The sequence below is a fragment of the Tetranychus urticae genome, chromosome 1, assembly GCF_039701765.1.
Source record: "Tetranychus urticae isolate SD_2017Ah chromosome 1, NJAU_TeUrti_SD_1.0, whole genome shotgun sequence".
Taxonomy (NCBI): Eukaryota; Metazoa; Arthropoda; class Arachnida; order Trombidiformes; family Tetranychidae; genus Tetranychus; species Tetranychus urticae.
The window spans coordinates 29,893,364-29,911,523 of record NC_142958.1 but is presented as its reverse complement, the minus strand read 5'-3'; the positions used below and the strand labels follow the sequence as shown (position 1 = coordinate 29,911,523).

The following is an 18,160-nucleotide window of genomic DNA, read 5'->3' as shown; positions in this document are numbered from 1 at the left end:
AAAAGTCAATAAGTCTACCTTTTGAATAAAGTGCTCAACATTTGAATCTCTTGGATTATCCATTTTCTTAGTGAATTGAGTTGATGTAAAAGTTTCATCTTTTTTCAGCTTTTCTTTGAGCTTTGATACTCTTCAACTTGGAGTAACCATTTTCCCTCTCAAAGTGTTAGCTATCGTTGAATGGTGTCTTCAAAGAGCAAGCACGGGTCCAGCTTCTTTCCCATCTAATGGTGACCCTGATCGGACCCAGTGTCCGTCAGGTCAACCATTGAAACCAACCTTTGCCACTGTTTCACCTTCAGCTGTATCAACAGCCAAGGCAAAAGCCTTAGCCTCAACAATCCAAACAAGTGCAACAACAACCTCACCACAAAAGGTTAACAATGAAAATGCTCAACATGTAAGTGAATAAAATTTACATTCAAATGTCAATGATTGTTAACATTTGCTCAAGGCTCTAAGACTTGATTCCTATTCCTAAATGAAATCAGATGAATAATAGAAGAGCAACTTGTCCAATTAGAGAAACTTAGAAAAGTTGAAAGATTGGACAAACTGTTGACCACTCAATGAAAGTGAGCATAAAAATTTCCAATAAAATATTCTGATCGATCAACTTTTATTCAGTTTAATTATTTTCATCAAAATGACATCTTATGTAATCTCTTCACCAATGAACAAATTTCCAATCATTTTTTGCTTCTCTTTAGTTTCATCAAATTACGTGAATCTGCAATAGTTCAGTTACTTTCAGAGTTTTCCCTTTTTTATTAATATCTACAACTTTAGTTACTGCAAGTTGATCCTGATGGATGACATTTTTAATTGTTATCTGATCATGTTTTGTGAGATTAAAATAAAATCCAAACAGCAATGTTGACCAATTTCAGGGAAAAGCATATTATTTTACATTATTACTTCACTAACAAGTTGACCACTTCGACTAAATTGATGACAAACTTTTCCATGTAAATTGAATGATTCCGGTCAATCAAATGAACAATAATGTTTCCAAAAGTTGATCTAAATGAATATTCCATTAGAGTCTTCTCATGAAACCATCCTTATAATCACTGATAAGTGCCCAGCACAGAGATATATCTCAAGCTGAACATTTCAATTTGGTGAAAAAAGCAATTAAAAAATTCTGAATGAACATTAAAACCTTTTATGAGAAAAGCAAATTTTTGAAAATGCTAATTGACAATGAATTGAACCTTTGAAACCTCTCACAATATCGCATTACCTGTCCTTGCTGAAGGTAACTCAATTATTGTCTCTAAAGTTGACTTCAATGAAACAAATGTTGATATGAAATCGCAAAACTGTCCAATCAATTAAAAGCATTTTTATATTTTGCTGTTTTTTTTCATTCAAATTGTGATTCCATGAAATTGGCTGTTTACGTCAATCCTGGGAATGAATACCAATAATGTAATAAACGATAAATGATACTGAAAATGATGAAATGGTCAACAGACAAAAGAGTTAAATTTGTAAACCTTACGAGTATTAAACTGGTTTAATGGATACCTTAACCAACTGACCCATAATGTTAAATGAGACTTATTATTGTTGGGAAAGTCAATCAGAGAAACTTGAATAACAATAATAATAACACCATTGATATGCATGGTTGATATGAATGTTTCATTCTGTATGATAATCATTAGACTGTAGTCATTGGTAACCTTGATTAGGAGTGGGTCAAGGAGTGTTTCAGGATTGTCTATTTATTGTCACATTGTATTATTATCAAGAATCTTTTTTTTTTGTTATATTTTTCATTTTCTCATCTTCTTCTCAACCTTTTCATGTGTACAATTTTACTGATTAATGCTGATAGTAAATTTATAAATGATTGAAGATGATGATCAAGATGAGATGGGTGTGTGTCTCAGATGAGACAAAATACGAAAAAAAAAGGTTTTCTTTTATTTCACCATTTAAACTCAATTTATAGATGTATTAATGTTGATCAGAATTGCATGAGAAGAGTCAAGAATTTTTCTGCTCTTTTCAAGGTTTTCAATGTTATGTTAATTTTGTTACCTCAAGACTTTTCATTGTAACGATTGTTATTATGGGTGGATTAGATTAACTTTTTAACAGCAACAAAAGACGATTAAACAATGGATTATTGATTATTATTGATATTACCTTTTCTCAGTTTTAACCCTTTTCCAAGTGTTAAGGCGATTCAATGTTCAACTTTTTACGAAAATGCATTTTCTCGACTTTCGTCACTTCTTTCGAGATTGCTTTTCACATTTCCGTAAGTTTTTTTTTGCAGGAAAAATGTCTCGATTGATAATTTAATTTAATATTAGTTACAGTTAACTGGAATGATACAGCCTCGGGCTGAGAAGATAATCAGTGAAAGTAAAGATGATCAGGAAAGAAGAGGAAAGAAGCTAAATTGAATGATGAACATGATTCTGTTAAGGAAATGAACAATATGATAACACTTGGTTTAACATCAATTCAATGGTTGCATATTTTAAGGTTAATTCATCAATGATTCAATTAATTGTTGCCTTTTTTTGTTCTGCTATTTTTGTGTCACAGATGAGATAAAATGAGTTTTGATAAAAGATGAAATTGAAACTTTTTCAAGTTTCCGTTTTTCAAATGTAAAGTCACTTTTTTGTGCTTGCAAAGTTGGACAGTTTCAGATTTACTCAGCTTCAAGTTGCATGAATTTTTGGTTTTGTTTCATTTTGCAGTTCATTTAAATTGGCTAAAGGTTGAGCAGAAGTTTCAATAATTGATTATTTTCATCATGCATGCTGAGTAAGCATATTGTGGCATTTGTTGAAAAATTTAAGTTACATTACATTCAATTTTGACTTAACTTAAAGGTTTGTACCAAGTTTGGTCGACGGAAAATCGATCACATTTATTTCAATGTTCATGTAATTGTTGCCCTCTAACAAGTTGAAAAATTGATGTTAATTCAAATGAAGATTTACAATTTCGTCTATGATGAGTAAATATGAATCATGATATCATTGAGGGTTTGGTTATTTGGAGCCTGAATGGATTAGACAGTTTATTTGAAAATATCCTTAAAGTGGTTTTATGGTCAACCTAGTTGAGCTCATTTCATTACCAGTTGGTTGGCTTGATACAAACTCAATCTTTAATTGTTTCTATTGATGGTTACTTTGACGACGCAGGTTGACCTAAACTCTGTAAAATATGTGAATTTCAGTCGAGTATGAAATCAGTTTGCAATTAACTTTTTTCCTAATAGTTACAAGCTTAACAAGAGTTGGACCTTATCTGGTTAACCTTACTTTACAGTTCAATGTTTTGCATTATCATCGTGACAAGAGACTGACAAGACTTGACCATCGTTGAGACTTCAACTTGATTTCAATCAATTTAAGTTGTCTTTAAAGTGGACTAATTTGTCCAAGAATGAGAAGTGTTTTTACGAGTTTTCTTGAACCAAAAATAGATGGAAGCACAAATAATATCGTTATCATTTCGTTACACTTTTTGTTGAGCATTTTATCGTAAAGTTGTGGTCGCATCAGATTGAAGCATATGAACCATGCAAATGATTGTAAATATTGCACCATTTTGGATAACAATGTGAAAAACGCAAACTAATGATGAACTTTTTCACGATAAACTTGATTCTCAAGTAGAACTGTTTGGGTTGATAAATTTTCAAATAAACATTATCATTAGTCAATAGAGAGATGATAATGATGCTGATAATGAGGTTCAGGGGAAGAAGAGTGATCAAGTTTACCATTAAAAAGTGAGAGAAAGTGAAACTTGTAAATAATGAAAAGTAAATCACTTTACCAATGAATTATCATTTTCCCTTGAATTACGATTTCTATTCACAATTTATTCTACTTCATTTTTTTTAAATATTTAATGATGGTTAAAGTAAAGATGGTGATGTTGATGAGAAAAAAAGAGAAGAAGATGAAAAAAAAACTTTTTTTTCTCCCAAAAAGTTGAGTTATTTCTTATATCATGTGAAAAATATTAAATCAAATGGTTAACCTTTTTTTGATACTTTTGCCAGAAAAAAAAAGTTTACTTTTTCTTGAAATGCATTTTGTGTTTTGCTTGGTTGCCACTCTTCATATTTTCACTGTCATTATTTGTTTCACTTGAAATTTCATGAAATTATGGTGTAAAAACAGGTTAATATTTTGATAACATTAACTCTTTCAGCTTATTGGAATCAATGATGAACAATAATCGATTTTACAGTCAACAATCGATCTTTTTGAATCGATTCTCATCAATCGATTTTCGACGAAATTTTGATCAATTTATTTCAATTAGTTCGGATTATTGACTTCAGTTGAACCTTTTTGGTCAAAATTGACGATCTCGACCTTAGATGTTAGCAATCGATTGTTACCGATTTATATCGATTATTAGTGATTTTTGTCGATTTTTAAAGATCGCTCAACAATCGATTGATGATTCGTGATAAAAATTGTTCAATTAATTGCTAAAAATAGTTTAACTAATTTAATCATTTAGTTGTTAATGATCAATTTGCATATTGAGATGATTTATTTTCTGGGAAAACGAAGATATAAAATCGATATTCTAAGTATCGACATGAATCGATTATTAAACATCACTGTATTCAATTAACTAAATGAATCAGTTGATCTCTTATTGCTTCTTGTTGCAATTAAATATGTAAACTGAAGCAAATTGATTTGGACCAACAATTGACTCACCAATGAAAATTAGATGTTGGTTTCAATGAACTTGAATTTCACCTGAAAAGGCAACAATCACATGAAAAGACAGCTCAAAACATTGACAATCAAAGTAGATTAAAATTTTGTCAACTTGATTACATATGATTGGTGCAAAATAATGGGTTTTCATGAGCAATAATTAGCAATCAATTTGAAGGCAAATTAAGATGATTACAACAATAAACACTGTCAATGTTTGTGCATTAAAATGTTTACCAACAAAATGAGCAAATGAAAGTGTCTAATTAAATTTATCCGTTCAAATTGGTTATCATTAAGGTTGACACTTGCAAAAAACAAACAAAACAAGGAAAGACAAAAGATTCAGGTAAAAGATTCATCAAATGAATCTCTGTTTGAGTGAAAAAAAAGACACACAAATCTGAGGTAACAATTGAAAATAAACAAAGCTCAAGATTGAACAAAAAGTACAATCTCATACAAAATACATTACACCAATGATTTTCAATCAACTGATTCAAAACCTTTTCTTACCTTCAACTCACTCTTTAACTTTCATTATTACGTATCTCACCTTGATACTTATCATCATCATCATCATAATAATAAACAGTGGCAACAACAAGAATCATCTTAACTCTCTCTCTCAATTCACATCTCATTGTCATTTTCAAATGAAAAGTGTTGGACTATTTTTGCAATTGTTACTGATTGATAAAGTGTTAGACAACCTTGTTTATTACCTGATCATCTTTCCCATCATCAATGACAGTGTTGATCATCATTCCGAATCATCATCACCATTACCAATAAAATTATCAACACTTTATCAACATACAAAAATATTGATGGGTTTCACTGTTTTTGGGTCTGCCATTCAATCTATTGATATCTTTCAATTGCATGTAAAATGTTTCACCAAAAAGGATTCAACTCATTAAACCAATTATAAGTTAATTGTCAATCTTTCATCATTTGTTTAATTTTGTATTCAAGTTTCATTGAAAAGTGAAAGTCAAGACTGTCAAGAGCATGTTGTGAAGAGCCTTTGTTCAAGTCAATTTGGATTAAATTGTAATCAAAGTGAATAATGAAAAAGCATTATTCAAAACTACGTAAATCATCATTTAGCTTTTCTCGACGCTATTCAACTGATGCCGTTGTTTTCAGTTCCTATGAGCCATATCATGTAAGTAGATGGTCAAGTTTGCCAAATAAGTTGAACAGTCGCTGTTAATCAATTGGTTTGCATTACCTTTGATAATATCACAGAGATGAGACTTAACAACACATTAGAGTCGATTGTTTCCAATTTTCACTTTTCATTGAAAATTTAGCATCATTCAGTTATTGTATTGAAATGATTGAAGTTTACAGAAATATTCATTAGAGCTTTATCAAGGTCTTACTAACTCTCCATGGGCCTGCCATGATAATAATGAGCTTTATTATCATGATAATGTTAACTGGTCTTTATATAATTGACTGGAATCATTTAATGCTTTTGATAAAAGATCACGTTGAGAATTGTGTTTACCTTTTTTCACTCAACTTATCCCTAACATCAAATTCAACCTAGATATTTCAATCCATAACTCATCATCATCATAACCATCGATTCATCAAATCTCCCTGAAATCACATGAAATTTAGTTTTTCTCCTGTGCAAGTTGATAATTACAAATATAAACTCCCTAAATGCTCAAACCAATTCAATAATTTGCTTGCTCAAGTTTACCTTTTTTTGTAATTCATTTCAAGTTTAAAAACATTTTTTTTTGTATTCAAAATACACGTTTGTGCTTAAACATTGTTTGTTGGTCAATTGAGGAAAGCAATTGAATTATCAGTTTCACCTTTTATCCAACAATTACATTATTATTCAACTAATAAGGTAAATTTTTGACCCTTTCTCATCTTCTGCCAATTCACTTATCACTTTCACTGTTAATCCCACTAATCCAACTAATCCAATGTTGCTGGTTAATCGACCAGTCAAGCTTATCACTATTTGGTCTCTATTTGGTGTAAATTGTTATTAAGCTTAAACCTGATCAAGGCGGGTCTCGAGCAATATCTTTAACAGATAATTGCACTCAATGAGATAATACTAATTTGAATAAAATGAAATATTGTGTGCTTTTTCCAATATATTACACATACTAAGGGCGTGATTCATATATAAATATATTTTGATTCATCATCATGATGATTCTTGATATTTAGTGGCCAAGCTAATAGCGAACCAAGCAGCAAGAAAAACAACGATGAAAATCAGGTTAAAACCCTAAATTAAAGATGTAACCATGAAGACATTTGTTTCTTGCTTGTGACAAGTTACATATCACATTTTTGGAAGAGTCTTGTTGTTGACAGCTTTGATTTTTATCCTGTTTGCTTCTCCTTTTTCCCTTCATCATCAGCACCGTGAGTAACTTTGTGCTGATTTAAAGCTAATCAGTGTTGATTAATGTTTGAATTTGAATATAAGACCAGCAAAAATTAGTTCAAACTGGTAGCCTTTATCGCAATGGTGAAGTCATCCAAAATTTGATCATATTTGCCTTGCACTTGCAGGAGTTGATTAATTATCTAGAATTATTCAAATGATGTTTTCCAATTTGAGCCAGATTTGATTACTAATGGTACGGCTATTATCACTATCCAGGTAACTTTGAACCATCAAGTCGTCAATTGTGTACCAAAGATTATCTGGAAGCAAATGAGAATGTGATTATTTAATAATAGATTAAGTGTCAAAGGGAGACGAAATGATGATCACGATGATGATGTTGGTGATGTTGAAGGAAACCTTTATCATGTTCAGATGTTGTCATGATGATCAGGTTTTATGGATCAAATAAATATGAATCTACATGTAACCTGAACACGCAAAACAAGATGAAAGTTTGTAAAGAGAAGAGGAAAAAGTTTAATTAGATTTACCCTTGAATATAATTGTGGTAACTGAAAAAATGTAACCGGGAAGAGGCAGGCAAGAGTAAAAAAATAAATGTATGCAAAATGAACCTGAAAAAAGGAACAAGAATATCAATCGATTATTAAATTAGTATCGTTCCGTTTTATTTATCGTTACTAGCCTGAGTCATCTCAATTGTAACCACCAGGAATGATAGGTTTATACAGTTGAAGAGGTTTTACCAATTTAACCACAATTATCATCATCATTGAACCAAATTTTTTTACCCTAAAAAATGTCCTCCATGTTTTTTTTATATACAAGACAAATGTTGTCCTAAATGTACATATTAATGTATTATATAATATGCAATATTAACAGCAATCATTGACATGTATCTTCAAACCTTCTGGATTCAACTCTCATCTAATTATCGCCATTATTATTATCAAATTACCATTCTTTTATCATTATATAATATTTGGGTCTTTTTAATCTTTACCATTTCTTTGTCTATCTCTTTATCATAAACCAGGGATCGTCTGAAGATCTTTATACCAAAAAATCATCCATATATCGATCATCAGGTCAACTTTTAAAAACCTTAGGATGCCAAAGATCGTTAACTACAAAGGGATCATCATTTGAGAAAAAGGTAAAACACAATTAATTTTCAAATCATTCATTATCAATCTAATGTCCAACCAACCTTTCCAAAAATACTTACTTGAAAAAATTGACTCTAAAAGATGACCGTTACAAGTGAACAGCTTTGTGTAAAAAAGCCAAAATTTTAACAATAGATTGTAAGACATTTTGAACTTGATTTCTCGAAATTATGACAAGATAATTTATGAGGATTTTGACACAAAAACTGATAATATTCCATATTTGCTAATCCGGTAATCAGTTATAAGTTGAAACAAATATAAAATTAACAAACAAAATATAAAAAAAGCTTAGCATAACGTAACTCAGAAAGTTGGATGAATGTAAGTTGACAATTAAGATTTTCATTAAACTGATTAACTCAAGCAATCTAGATCACTGTTTTGGAAACAAAGAAAATTGAAATAATTTATGTGATGAATTAAAATTAATCGTAGTTTATGAGTAAAAGCAAAATGAATATTCATAAAGACTTTTATTAAAGAGGGAAACATGTGATTTATTTTAGGGAAGAGCTTTGTTACCCCGATTAACCAAAGAAGCGCCCGATTTAAAAGCAATTTATTGTAACGTGAAAAAGTTTATCAATTTCAAGTAAAATCTGAAAAGAGTAAATAAAATTTAAATTTTAATGTAAAAGATAAATTATTTACACACTTTTCACACTATAAACCAAGTAAGACCATTAATTTAAAAGTAAAACAAAAAATTGCTCTTAAATTGTCAAAATGTTTACCTTTTGTTTGCTTTAATTTTCATCTTAAATTCAAGTGTCAATCATTTTTGATATCATTGAAATAACATTCAATCGACTTGCGACTCAACTGAAAATGCAATAATTATAACTACTTCATATAGCATTGGATAATGGTTGCAAGATTATTTGATGAAAAAAATTGAAACCTGCAAAGGTTGAAACAATCAATCATAAGGACAAGAGACAGATCAAGATTTGATTATTTTTTCATCAAAATGCATTTCCAACTGTCACAAGGTTTGCACATCAACCCAACCATTTGCATTATAACCTTTACTTTCAGGGATTTTCAACTCCCAGCATGATAATAATGAATAGGAAACTCTGCAATATTTTACGATCAGATGATCTTGAAATATTTATTACAATAAATAACATAATTATAAAGTTACTTGATTATCAATCAAAGTAACAAAAGATAAATCATTTGAATGTAAATTTGTTTCCACGTAAAAGACCCTAGTCTTGTATCCAATTTGATGGGAAGCGAGTGACTCTTTTAGGTTAGGTTGGGTTATGGGAGAGGCTTGGTTTTATCAGACAGTGTCGATGAGTGAATGATGAATTTGGATGAATCTTGTTTGTATGTTAATTGATTGAATAACTAATCTATTGTGAGATTATCTGTAAGCCAAGTGAAAATGAATTAACTTGATTTAATTGTGAACCCTTCATGTAATCAATTCCGATTCAATCAATTTTGTCTTGAAGCTTTAATCTTGCCAAAAGAAGCCCAAATTTACTCTGTAAACCTTTTTTTTGCTTCTCGTGATTATGGGAAGAAACTTCCGATTCTGGTAACATTTTCAATTAAAGTTGACTCAGATAATTTGCTGGCTTTAAGTTAATTATCTATTCTTTTTACAATTGAATTTATTTTTTCCTTCAATTTGACCTTTCAAACATTTTATTTACACTTTACAGTCAACAAATCACAAGCAAAAAAACTCACAACATTTAAACAACATTGACTTTGTTACTTTCCATTTAAATTCAATTCACACTTTTTACCAACTTGTTTCATTTCAATTTGTGTCCTTTCATCTGTTTATTAACTTAATTATGTATCGACTTGGTAAATTGATTAGATTTAGTTTCCCATTTCTTGGATCACAATTTGTTAAATTAAATAAGGAAACACCAAGAGTGAGTAAACACTTCAACATTGCATTTTAATTTCACCAAATTTCATCTCACTTTACAATTTAAATTTAAATCCACTCAAAAATCCTTCATATTTAAATATTCATCAAACACTTTTCCAACACAATTAAGCAACAATTAACTTTTTTTGATTAAATTTTTCATTCGTTGCTTTTATCGATGTAGCTGCCATCTAGTGAGTTCAATTAACACTATTTGTATCTTTTCTTGATGTTGGTTTTTGGAGGGAATCACATTTTTAGCTTTTGTTTGCCTTCAAGTCATCTCTTTTCGTGAATCCATATTGCACCTTTAATTATTGATTTTTAACCTTTAAGTTTCCTTTTTTGATTAATTATAGTTTCACTTGTTTGATCAATTATTTGATTTATATGAGGTTTGCTGGTTTGATGAATTACTTTTCATTTGAATCTCTTCTTTGGTTATATCGTCTGTTGTGCTTTTCAATGCTTTGACGTGTTCAATTTTGGATTTCTTATTGATTTAATGAAACTTTCATTATCATTGATTGATTAGTGATTTCTATGGATCTCGCAGATTCACCTGTTAATTTTTAATCTACTATAAATCTTCAATTGTTGTTTCTTGGGACCACAAATTTAATTATTAATGGATATTATCGTCTGCTCATTTTTTCCCATTGGCTTCTTTTGGTAACACCATAAACATCACTAAGATTGATGAAATTAATTTCATTTCTTGACTTTCTTTTTTTTCCTTGTGATTTCTCATAAATTTTGTGTATGTTTTAGCCTTCAACAAAAGCTTCTCCTTACCTTTTACTACCTTTTCCGTACCTTTTTTGATGTGCTTTGTCAAAAATTGTTATCATAACAGGGTTACGGATTTTTAATATAACTAGAAACGTTTGAGCAAACTGATATCTTTTATCAAATATAAATGATAATTTGTTCATAAACCTGGAAATGAAACACTGAGCTTATTTGTTATTGTTTTTACTTGAACATTTTGCTTTTCCATTTTCTCTTCTTCTCTCCTAATATTATCATTATTACTGATTCAGCAGCATTTTACTTTTTTTTCTTACATCAACATTGTTTCATCTTTTTTGTTCCTGTGTTCAACCCATTATTACATACATCATCACCATGTTACCTGGAAAGAAAAAGCAAATTATTAGTTTGAGTGAAATCATTTTCTTCATAATTTTCAATTCTTCTTCATAATCATCATCTTTATTTTCATTTTTATCATTGTGAATTAATGCTGAGGCAAGGTGGAAAGCAAAGTGTATCCCAAAAAGTGAAATTGATTTCAATCAAACCTGATTGCATCAATAATGATTCAATCAAACCCTAACCATTTGTTTCACCTCTCAAACCAATATCAAGTTGTATACATTAAACTGGCAACAACAACCAATTTTAAATCTACTTAATTGTTCCTGCTGTGTCTTAATGTTAATCATAACAATAATTTGTTGGCACAACTCTTACAACTTATATACCAAATGAATAATTACCAGTAAATTGGGTTAATATCTTGGCAACATCCGAAAGATTAACCAGAAAATTAGACTTATTTTTATCAATCAAAGTTAATCCTGCCAATTGTAATTCATTAATGATGATGTGACTCTGTGATGATCCCACAAAACATTCAATTTACTGGTGATATTAATAAAGTGACCGCAACCAAATACCAAACATACACAAGAAAAGGCAAACCCAAACAAAGTTACCTTCTAATAAAATGACCAAATTGATTGTCTTGAAGGTAAAGACTGTCAACCCTTGAGGCTGTGTATGGCTGGTTCAAGGTTTCATTGTCATTTTAATAATGTTCATCATGAGATGCTGGTCATGATGAAGATGAAGAAAGCCATTGATGAATGGAAAGTTAAACAAGAAAATGTATGAGATGAAAAATATAAGATCAATTTGAAGGTGATAAAAGACGATCAATAAAAAATATGACAAGGTAAATAGAGGATGAAATCAAAGAGCAAGATGATCATCTTTTCAGTTGACACCAAGAAAAATGAGAAAAATGAATCAACTACAAATGATGAACTAAAATGATAATTAATTTGATTACCACTTGAATTGTAAAAAAATGTGTACAAAACCAGAAAACCTAAAAGCTAGTGAAAAGACATTGAAAGTAACTTCAACATTTCAATTGAAATCACCTTATACTTTCAATATTGCCATTTCACATTTAATCAAAATATTGCATTAATTTTGCTTTTTAGGATTGGAGATGAAGGGCCAAATTATTTAGCCAATCAATTGGACAAAAGTGGGCTTCTTAAGGCTTATCAAGAGTCGATCCGATCAATACTTTACTTGAAACTACTTTGATTTAGCCTTAATCAACCAGCCTTTTAACCTTGATTAGTTGCTTTGCTCTATTTTTTCGTGTCTCTCATGTGATATCGTTAATTTCATTTTAACCACTAGTCTAATCATGTATCATATTTTCATTATTATTGCAATAATCAACTTTGCTTCCATCATGATTTGATTCACTTCATCCAGCTTGGCTAATACATTAATTCAATTCAACTTGCATTGGCATAAATGTACTGATTATTGATCAAAGCTAAACAAGATTCAATGATGTTTCTATAGATTTTTGTTATAAACTTAATTTCATTAGTCAACAAAAGTCAATTGACACAATAAAATGTCAAATTGATATTGAAATTGGGATTAGCCTTTCTTGGGGTTTTCATGGTCAAATAAAAATCTTGACCCGCTATAAATGCATTACATATTGTAAGGTTAAGGATAAGTTTGTATTCAACTTAAAACGATTGTGATTTGTTATCTGAAGCTATCTGTGAATCTGATTGCACTAATTATCATGAAATGCTTCATTTTTAGATGAATAAACAATGGAAAGTAAAACGTAGTTTGAATTTTCTCCACAATTGAATTCAGATTCATGATTGATTTTGAAATTTGCAAATCTCGATAAAATGTATTAAATTTATGTAAGACCTTAGGTCAAGCTTTCAGAGAATTGGATATTTCCAAATCAACAAAGTCAGTCAACAACTGTACTTGCCCTTTTCAGTTTGTCTATTCAATGGCATTTCATTGAAATTTATCGGTATTTCGTATTTTTACGTATTAATGACGGTGAAAAGGTAAAATAGTTGAAACTAAAATCATTTCACCCATTTGTGCTATTAGTTTTGATCAAAGGAAATCTGGTTGACAATCTTGATTTATGCAGTTATCTGCTTCCACCTTTGCTCAAATTGTTACTCACCATAAATTGAGTAAAGAGTTCAATTTTAACTCAAAATGAATCATTTCCACTCACATATGCGTTTGAGATCAACCCAAAGTGATAAATATGAAACTGCATAAAATGACCTTTTCTGTTGGTCATTTCATCTAATTTCTTGTGAAATAATAATGCAAAATTCACTATTAAACTTGAAGTCTAAATCATTAATCAGCTCTTCGGGTTAGATAACCATCATGCAGTGAGTCCAGGTTGAAACCCTCCAAAGTTGCCTTGTAACTCGTTAAATATTTGATATTTCAACTGAAGCTCAAAGGTCCAATTGATCACAATCACCTTAACTCATCAAATTATTCACCTTTACTTGGATTCGTCCAATTTCACGTCCAAACATTTACATTAATAATTGAAAATGAGCGACAATGAGTTTGTCCAAAGAAGCAATTTCAACCCAAACACATTCAGTTTTACCTGAAAGTAAAATTTGAAACCAATTAACATGTTAAAATGATCAAATTGCAACCATTAATTTATTGTAAACACACTTTAACCAAAAGGTAAAATTAAAATCTGTTTTAAACCTAAAATTGTTATTGATTGTTGGTGTTAACCAGTAAAACCATTTGAACCCATAAGTGTATACTTACAGGGTAAATGTCATGTTAGTTGAATAATAAAAATCAATGGAAATGTTGTTAATACCAATTTGAGTTTATTAAAATGAAAACGGTTCATCACTAGGTAACAGTAACAGTAAAAATAACTCAAATGATTACCATTTTTGTTTAGTTGCCTTGTACACAACAACAATAATAACACTAAATACAAATACTTCTCATTCTGATTCTCCTGATTGAACCATTTTACTAACAATCGCCACTCAATCAATACTGACCATTAACACCAGTAACAATTGTCACTCCATATCAATAACAGCCATCAACAACAATTTATTAGCATCACTTTACTTGATTTGTTTTCATTTTCATTTCTAAATTTAACATTTTCACTTTTCCTTGCTCTTCCTCATCTCACCAAACCATCTCAATCGCCAAAACTGATTGTTACTATTAATAGTCTCAACCATTTATTAATATTTATTGATTGACATTAAAATTTAAAACTGTTGTTTACATATTTTGAATCATTTCCCTTGTGGTTCAATATAATGGGCTGTTAATTAATTTTAATTTACTTGCAATCATATTGATTAACTTAATGACTTTTTCAACACAAATTTTGCCTTTCCCTTTTGACTGATTGTTGCTGTTATTAATAAATCACTGTTCAAAGAATAGCAAATGAACAAATTGTTCAATTTTTCAGGGTTAAATTGTTTAAATTTTTGATTGTTTGCCAAACATTAACATTCAAGACTTGCAGTTACAGAAAGTGAGAAATACAAAAAGGTAATTACATATTAGATAATTAGTTTAATATGTAATTCAGTTTCTTGGTTTTTTTGCTCTGCTTTTTCACTGATCTCAGGTTGATTACCTTTGGGTTAATTTGGTTGATGGAAGACACTTTTTTCAAATTAAGATTGAAATTGACTTTCAATTGAAACGGTCAAAAGGCTGTCAATTTAGAGGTGAATAATCAATGTTAGTAAATGAAAGGTTATTAAATTTCAAGATGAACATTTTACAATGAAAGTGACTGCAACTGACAGGATTGTTGTTGATGATTTGAATGATAAATGTGCTTTTTTCATGTTGAGTTTGGTACAATGGAAACCTGAGAAAAGCATAAAATGAAATGATTTTCAGTGAAAATTGTGATGATCAATAGTCAACTGGTCATTTCCACTTTTGACAATTGCAATTGTTCATCGATTGTTCAAGTCTTGAAGGTTGAATATAAGGAAGATGAACTTAAATTTATACCAAAAGGCGAGAATGGACCATCATTTTTTGATCGATTTCGGGTAACATTGAAATTCACTTTTCCTCAAATGACCTTTTCTCAAGTATCAAATCAACCCACATTCAGTTGAAAATGACACTTAATTGTTACCCTGTTTGGTTACAAGGTTGAGTTGAGGTTTTCGTCGTTGAACAATTTTTTTACAAAGATTGTTGACTCGATTCCAGGATGAAAAATTGTACAACTGTAACTGTATTGTAACTGGGAAAAAGAAACGTTTGTCAATCGCTTTTTTTACATTCAACAATCAACTTGTTATATTAGTATTAATCTTACTTTTCATCATTATCAGTGTAAAAATTATTTCTTGAAGTAACCATGAAGATGAGGATAGATACAGAAGATGATTATGAAAGAAACATTTGAAATTAACATAATTTTGTTAACAATTTCTTGGATTGTAGTCAAATGTTGTAAACCCTTAAAGCCTTTTCACAGTTAATTCTCAATTTTTCATTAATGAGGCTTAATTGTTGATGGTTAATATTGTCTTTTCACTTGAAACATTTGATCATTTTCATCAACACAATCATCTAACAATGTTTTGTGATATTATGTTTGAATTTATCATCTTTTTATCGGGTTCATTATTTATTGGTTTTTTTAACCTTGCTTTTGTTGTCATCTTGAAAATGGTTGAGTAAAAGTGATTTTTACTTTGTTTTTACCCTGAAATTGAGTTAACATGGTTAAGAGAAAAGACAAAAGATGATTGTTGATGATGATTATGATGATGAGGGAAAAAAATATCTCCATCTTGGTTGTCAGTATTGATTTGATGGATTAAGCTTTGATGGAGATGGAAGAGGAGGGAAAAGGGTGAGACGTGAAGATGGCCCTCAAGATGATGAAGATAAATTTTGAGTGAAATATATAATAATTCTGTCTCAGTAAATCTGAGATAATAGAATTACTATTAGTTTTTACTTCTTCTTCTTGTTGATAATAGAAATGAAATTGCGAATCATTTTGGCACAACGAAAAGTATTATAACAAGAAATCGGAAGTTAGACTCTGAATTGGGTTCTCCTTTTGCTTCAAATTGTTTTCAAATTTTTCTTCATCATCTTTTCACTTCCACAGGCTCAATGGATTTTCAAGTTTATACGTCAATCCTGGTTGAATAATCTGAGGAGAGAATAAGAGAGAAAGAATGAAAGGATTAGAATTTTTTTGTTCCATTTTTTCACGTCACTTTCTTTTATACTATTGATGAACTTTTTTTTTCTCCATCCCTTAAAGTATCATGTTTTTCGTCATAATTATTGCTTGAAATGACAATGAGTTACTCTGGTTATTATTATTTTCATCGTTATTTTCATTTTGCAGAAATGTTGATGATAATAATGAAGATAAACAAGTTTAACTGATTGTCAATCATCAGCTTTTTTCATTGTACAAGATGGAGAGGAAAAAGATGACAATATTGTTGTTACAGTGATGTCCCAGATAATGGGAATAGGTGGAAATTTTTTTCACTATTTGTCGGTCACTCGAATACATGATTTTCAATCTTTTTTGATACATTGGTTTAGCCTAAAATTATAATTGCTAGCTAAATTATCGAGTTTTTTATTGATATTTCAAGCATTTTAAATAATAACTCACGTTGTCTGGGAAATCACTGTATGTTTATCATGTGTTCAGCACAAAGAGTAAAGTAGTGGAAAAGGCAAAATTAAAGTGCTGTCTTATGACACGGGATGACTGTTCGCAATTTTAATTGCAATTGCGGTTATCGAGTGATAAATTGTTTATCTCATTTTTTATCAATTTTTCCATCGGTGTCAGCCTGTGAGAAAAGACGATACTTCAATTTTTCCTTTTCACACTGCAGTCTCTCTTCAGTTAGTAGGTTTTCAGCGGGTAGGTTAAAAAGTAAGGTTTTTATCTACGAAACGAGTTCAGGTAACTTCATTTTCAAACGATGTGCAAATTCAATCATAATAAAATATAAAAAGTTACTTACTGAATTTTGGTTATCTCCCAATCAACTTATTGTTCTGGCTGGAAAATAGCCTTCGGATCACCCTTAAATATTCTGAATTTCAAATAACTGCACTAAAACGACTTTGACATTCATTTGATCAATCTTGAAAATTCGGTGTCGGAGGCCAAATTTGAACCTTTGTATCAAATTTTTTGAATAGCTGATCAGGAATTTACGATAAAGCTCACCAATACAAAGTAACAACTTGCTCTGACTAGTAGTTATCGAGATATTTGAGTGCAAAGTTTGAGCTACCTTGGAGGAAGACCTTGTACTTTACTCTTTGCTTTAACATTATTACATAATGCTGATGAAAATTTTTCTCACTTTCTTGACCAAAAAAGTAAATAAAGGGGAAAATAGGTGAAATTTGACTTGATTTTCATTTGTTGTCTTCCTCTCATCGTATTTTCTTTCGTATTCTTTACATGTTAGCCTTGCTGGTCCTCGTCTTTAGGGGCACTTTTGGTGAAGAGTGGCGTCAAGTAGAAAAACCAATATTATGGGGAGAAAAGTGAAAATGTATATTATGATGATGATGATGATGATGGAAAAGTGAGCCTCTTGAAGGGGAAATCTCGATAGGGAAACCATTTTTTATACCTTTGCTTTTTGCCATGCAGTTGCGTAGTTGTAGAGTTGCTGCATGATGATGATTATGATGATGAAAGAGGGAGCCTCAATGACAATGTCTAGTATCGTCATCAACATCATCATTATCATCATCATGTATTGAGCATCATTCAACTTTCAACTCAACTTGAATACACGACAACTCTCATTCCAATGGTTTTTTTGTATATGAA

At 30.2% G+C, this 18,160-nt stretch overlaps 1 protein-coding gene and 2 long non-coding RNA genes across 4 annotated transcripts in view; 1 reads left to right on the top strand and 2 right to left on the bottom strand.

The window, feature by feature from the left end:
• Window positions 1-5,549: 5,549 nt before the first annotated feature.
• Window positions 5,550-18,160, top strand: part of LOC107361773 (uncharacterized) — a 45,397-nt gene continuing 32,786 nt past the window's right edge. The window contains exons 1-2 of one of the 2 annotated variants that reach the window (XM_025160707.2): window positions 5,550-5,898; window positions 8,165-8,284. In XM_025160707.2, coding sequence (XP_025016475.1) covers window positions 5,800-5,898; window positions 8,165-8,284 — 219 coding nt within the window. In that variant the 5' untranslated portion in view covers window positions 5,550-5,799. The remainder of the gene's footprint in view (window positions 5,899-8,164; window positions 8,285-18,160) is intronic. The other variant, XM_089269938.1, reaches the window with a different exon arrangement.
• Window positions 7,765-8,787, bottom strand: LOC112538786 (uncharacterized). Its single transcript, XR_003082134.2, has 2 exons — window positions 8,357-8,787; window positions 7,765-8,255 (listed from the first exon to the last, which is right to left on the bottom strand). It is a non-coding gene; the product is annotated as an uncharacterized LOC112538786 (long non-coding RNA).
• Window positions 14,749-17,572, bottom strand: LOC107361774 (uncharacterized). Its single transcript, XR_003082141.2, has 3 exons — window positions 17,334-17,572; window positions 15,641-16,492; window positions 14,749-15,565 (listed from the first exon to the last, which is right to left on the bottom strand). It is a non-coding gene; the product is annotated as an uncharacterized LOC107361774 (long non-coding RNA).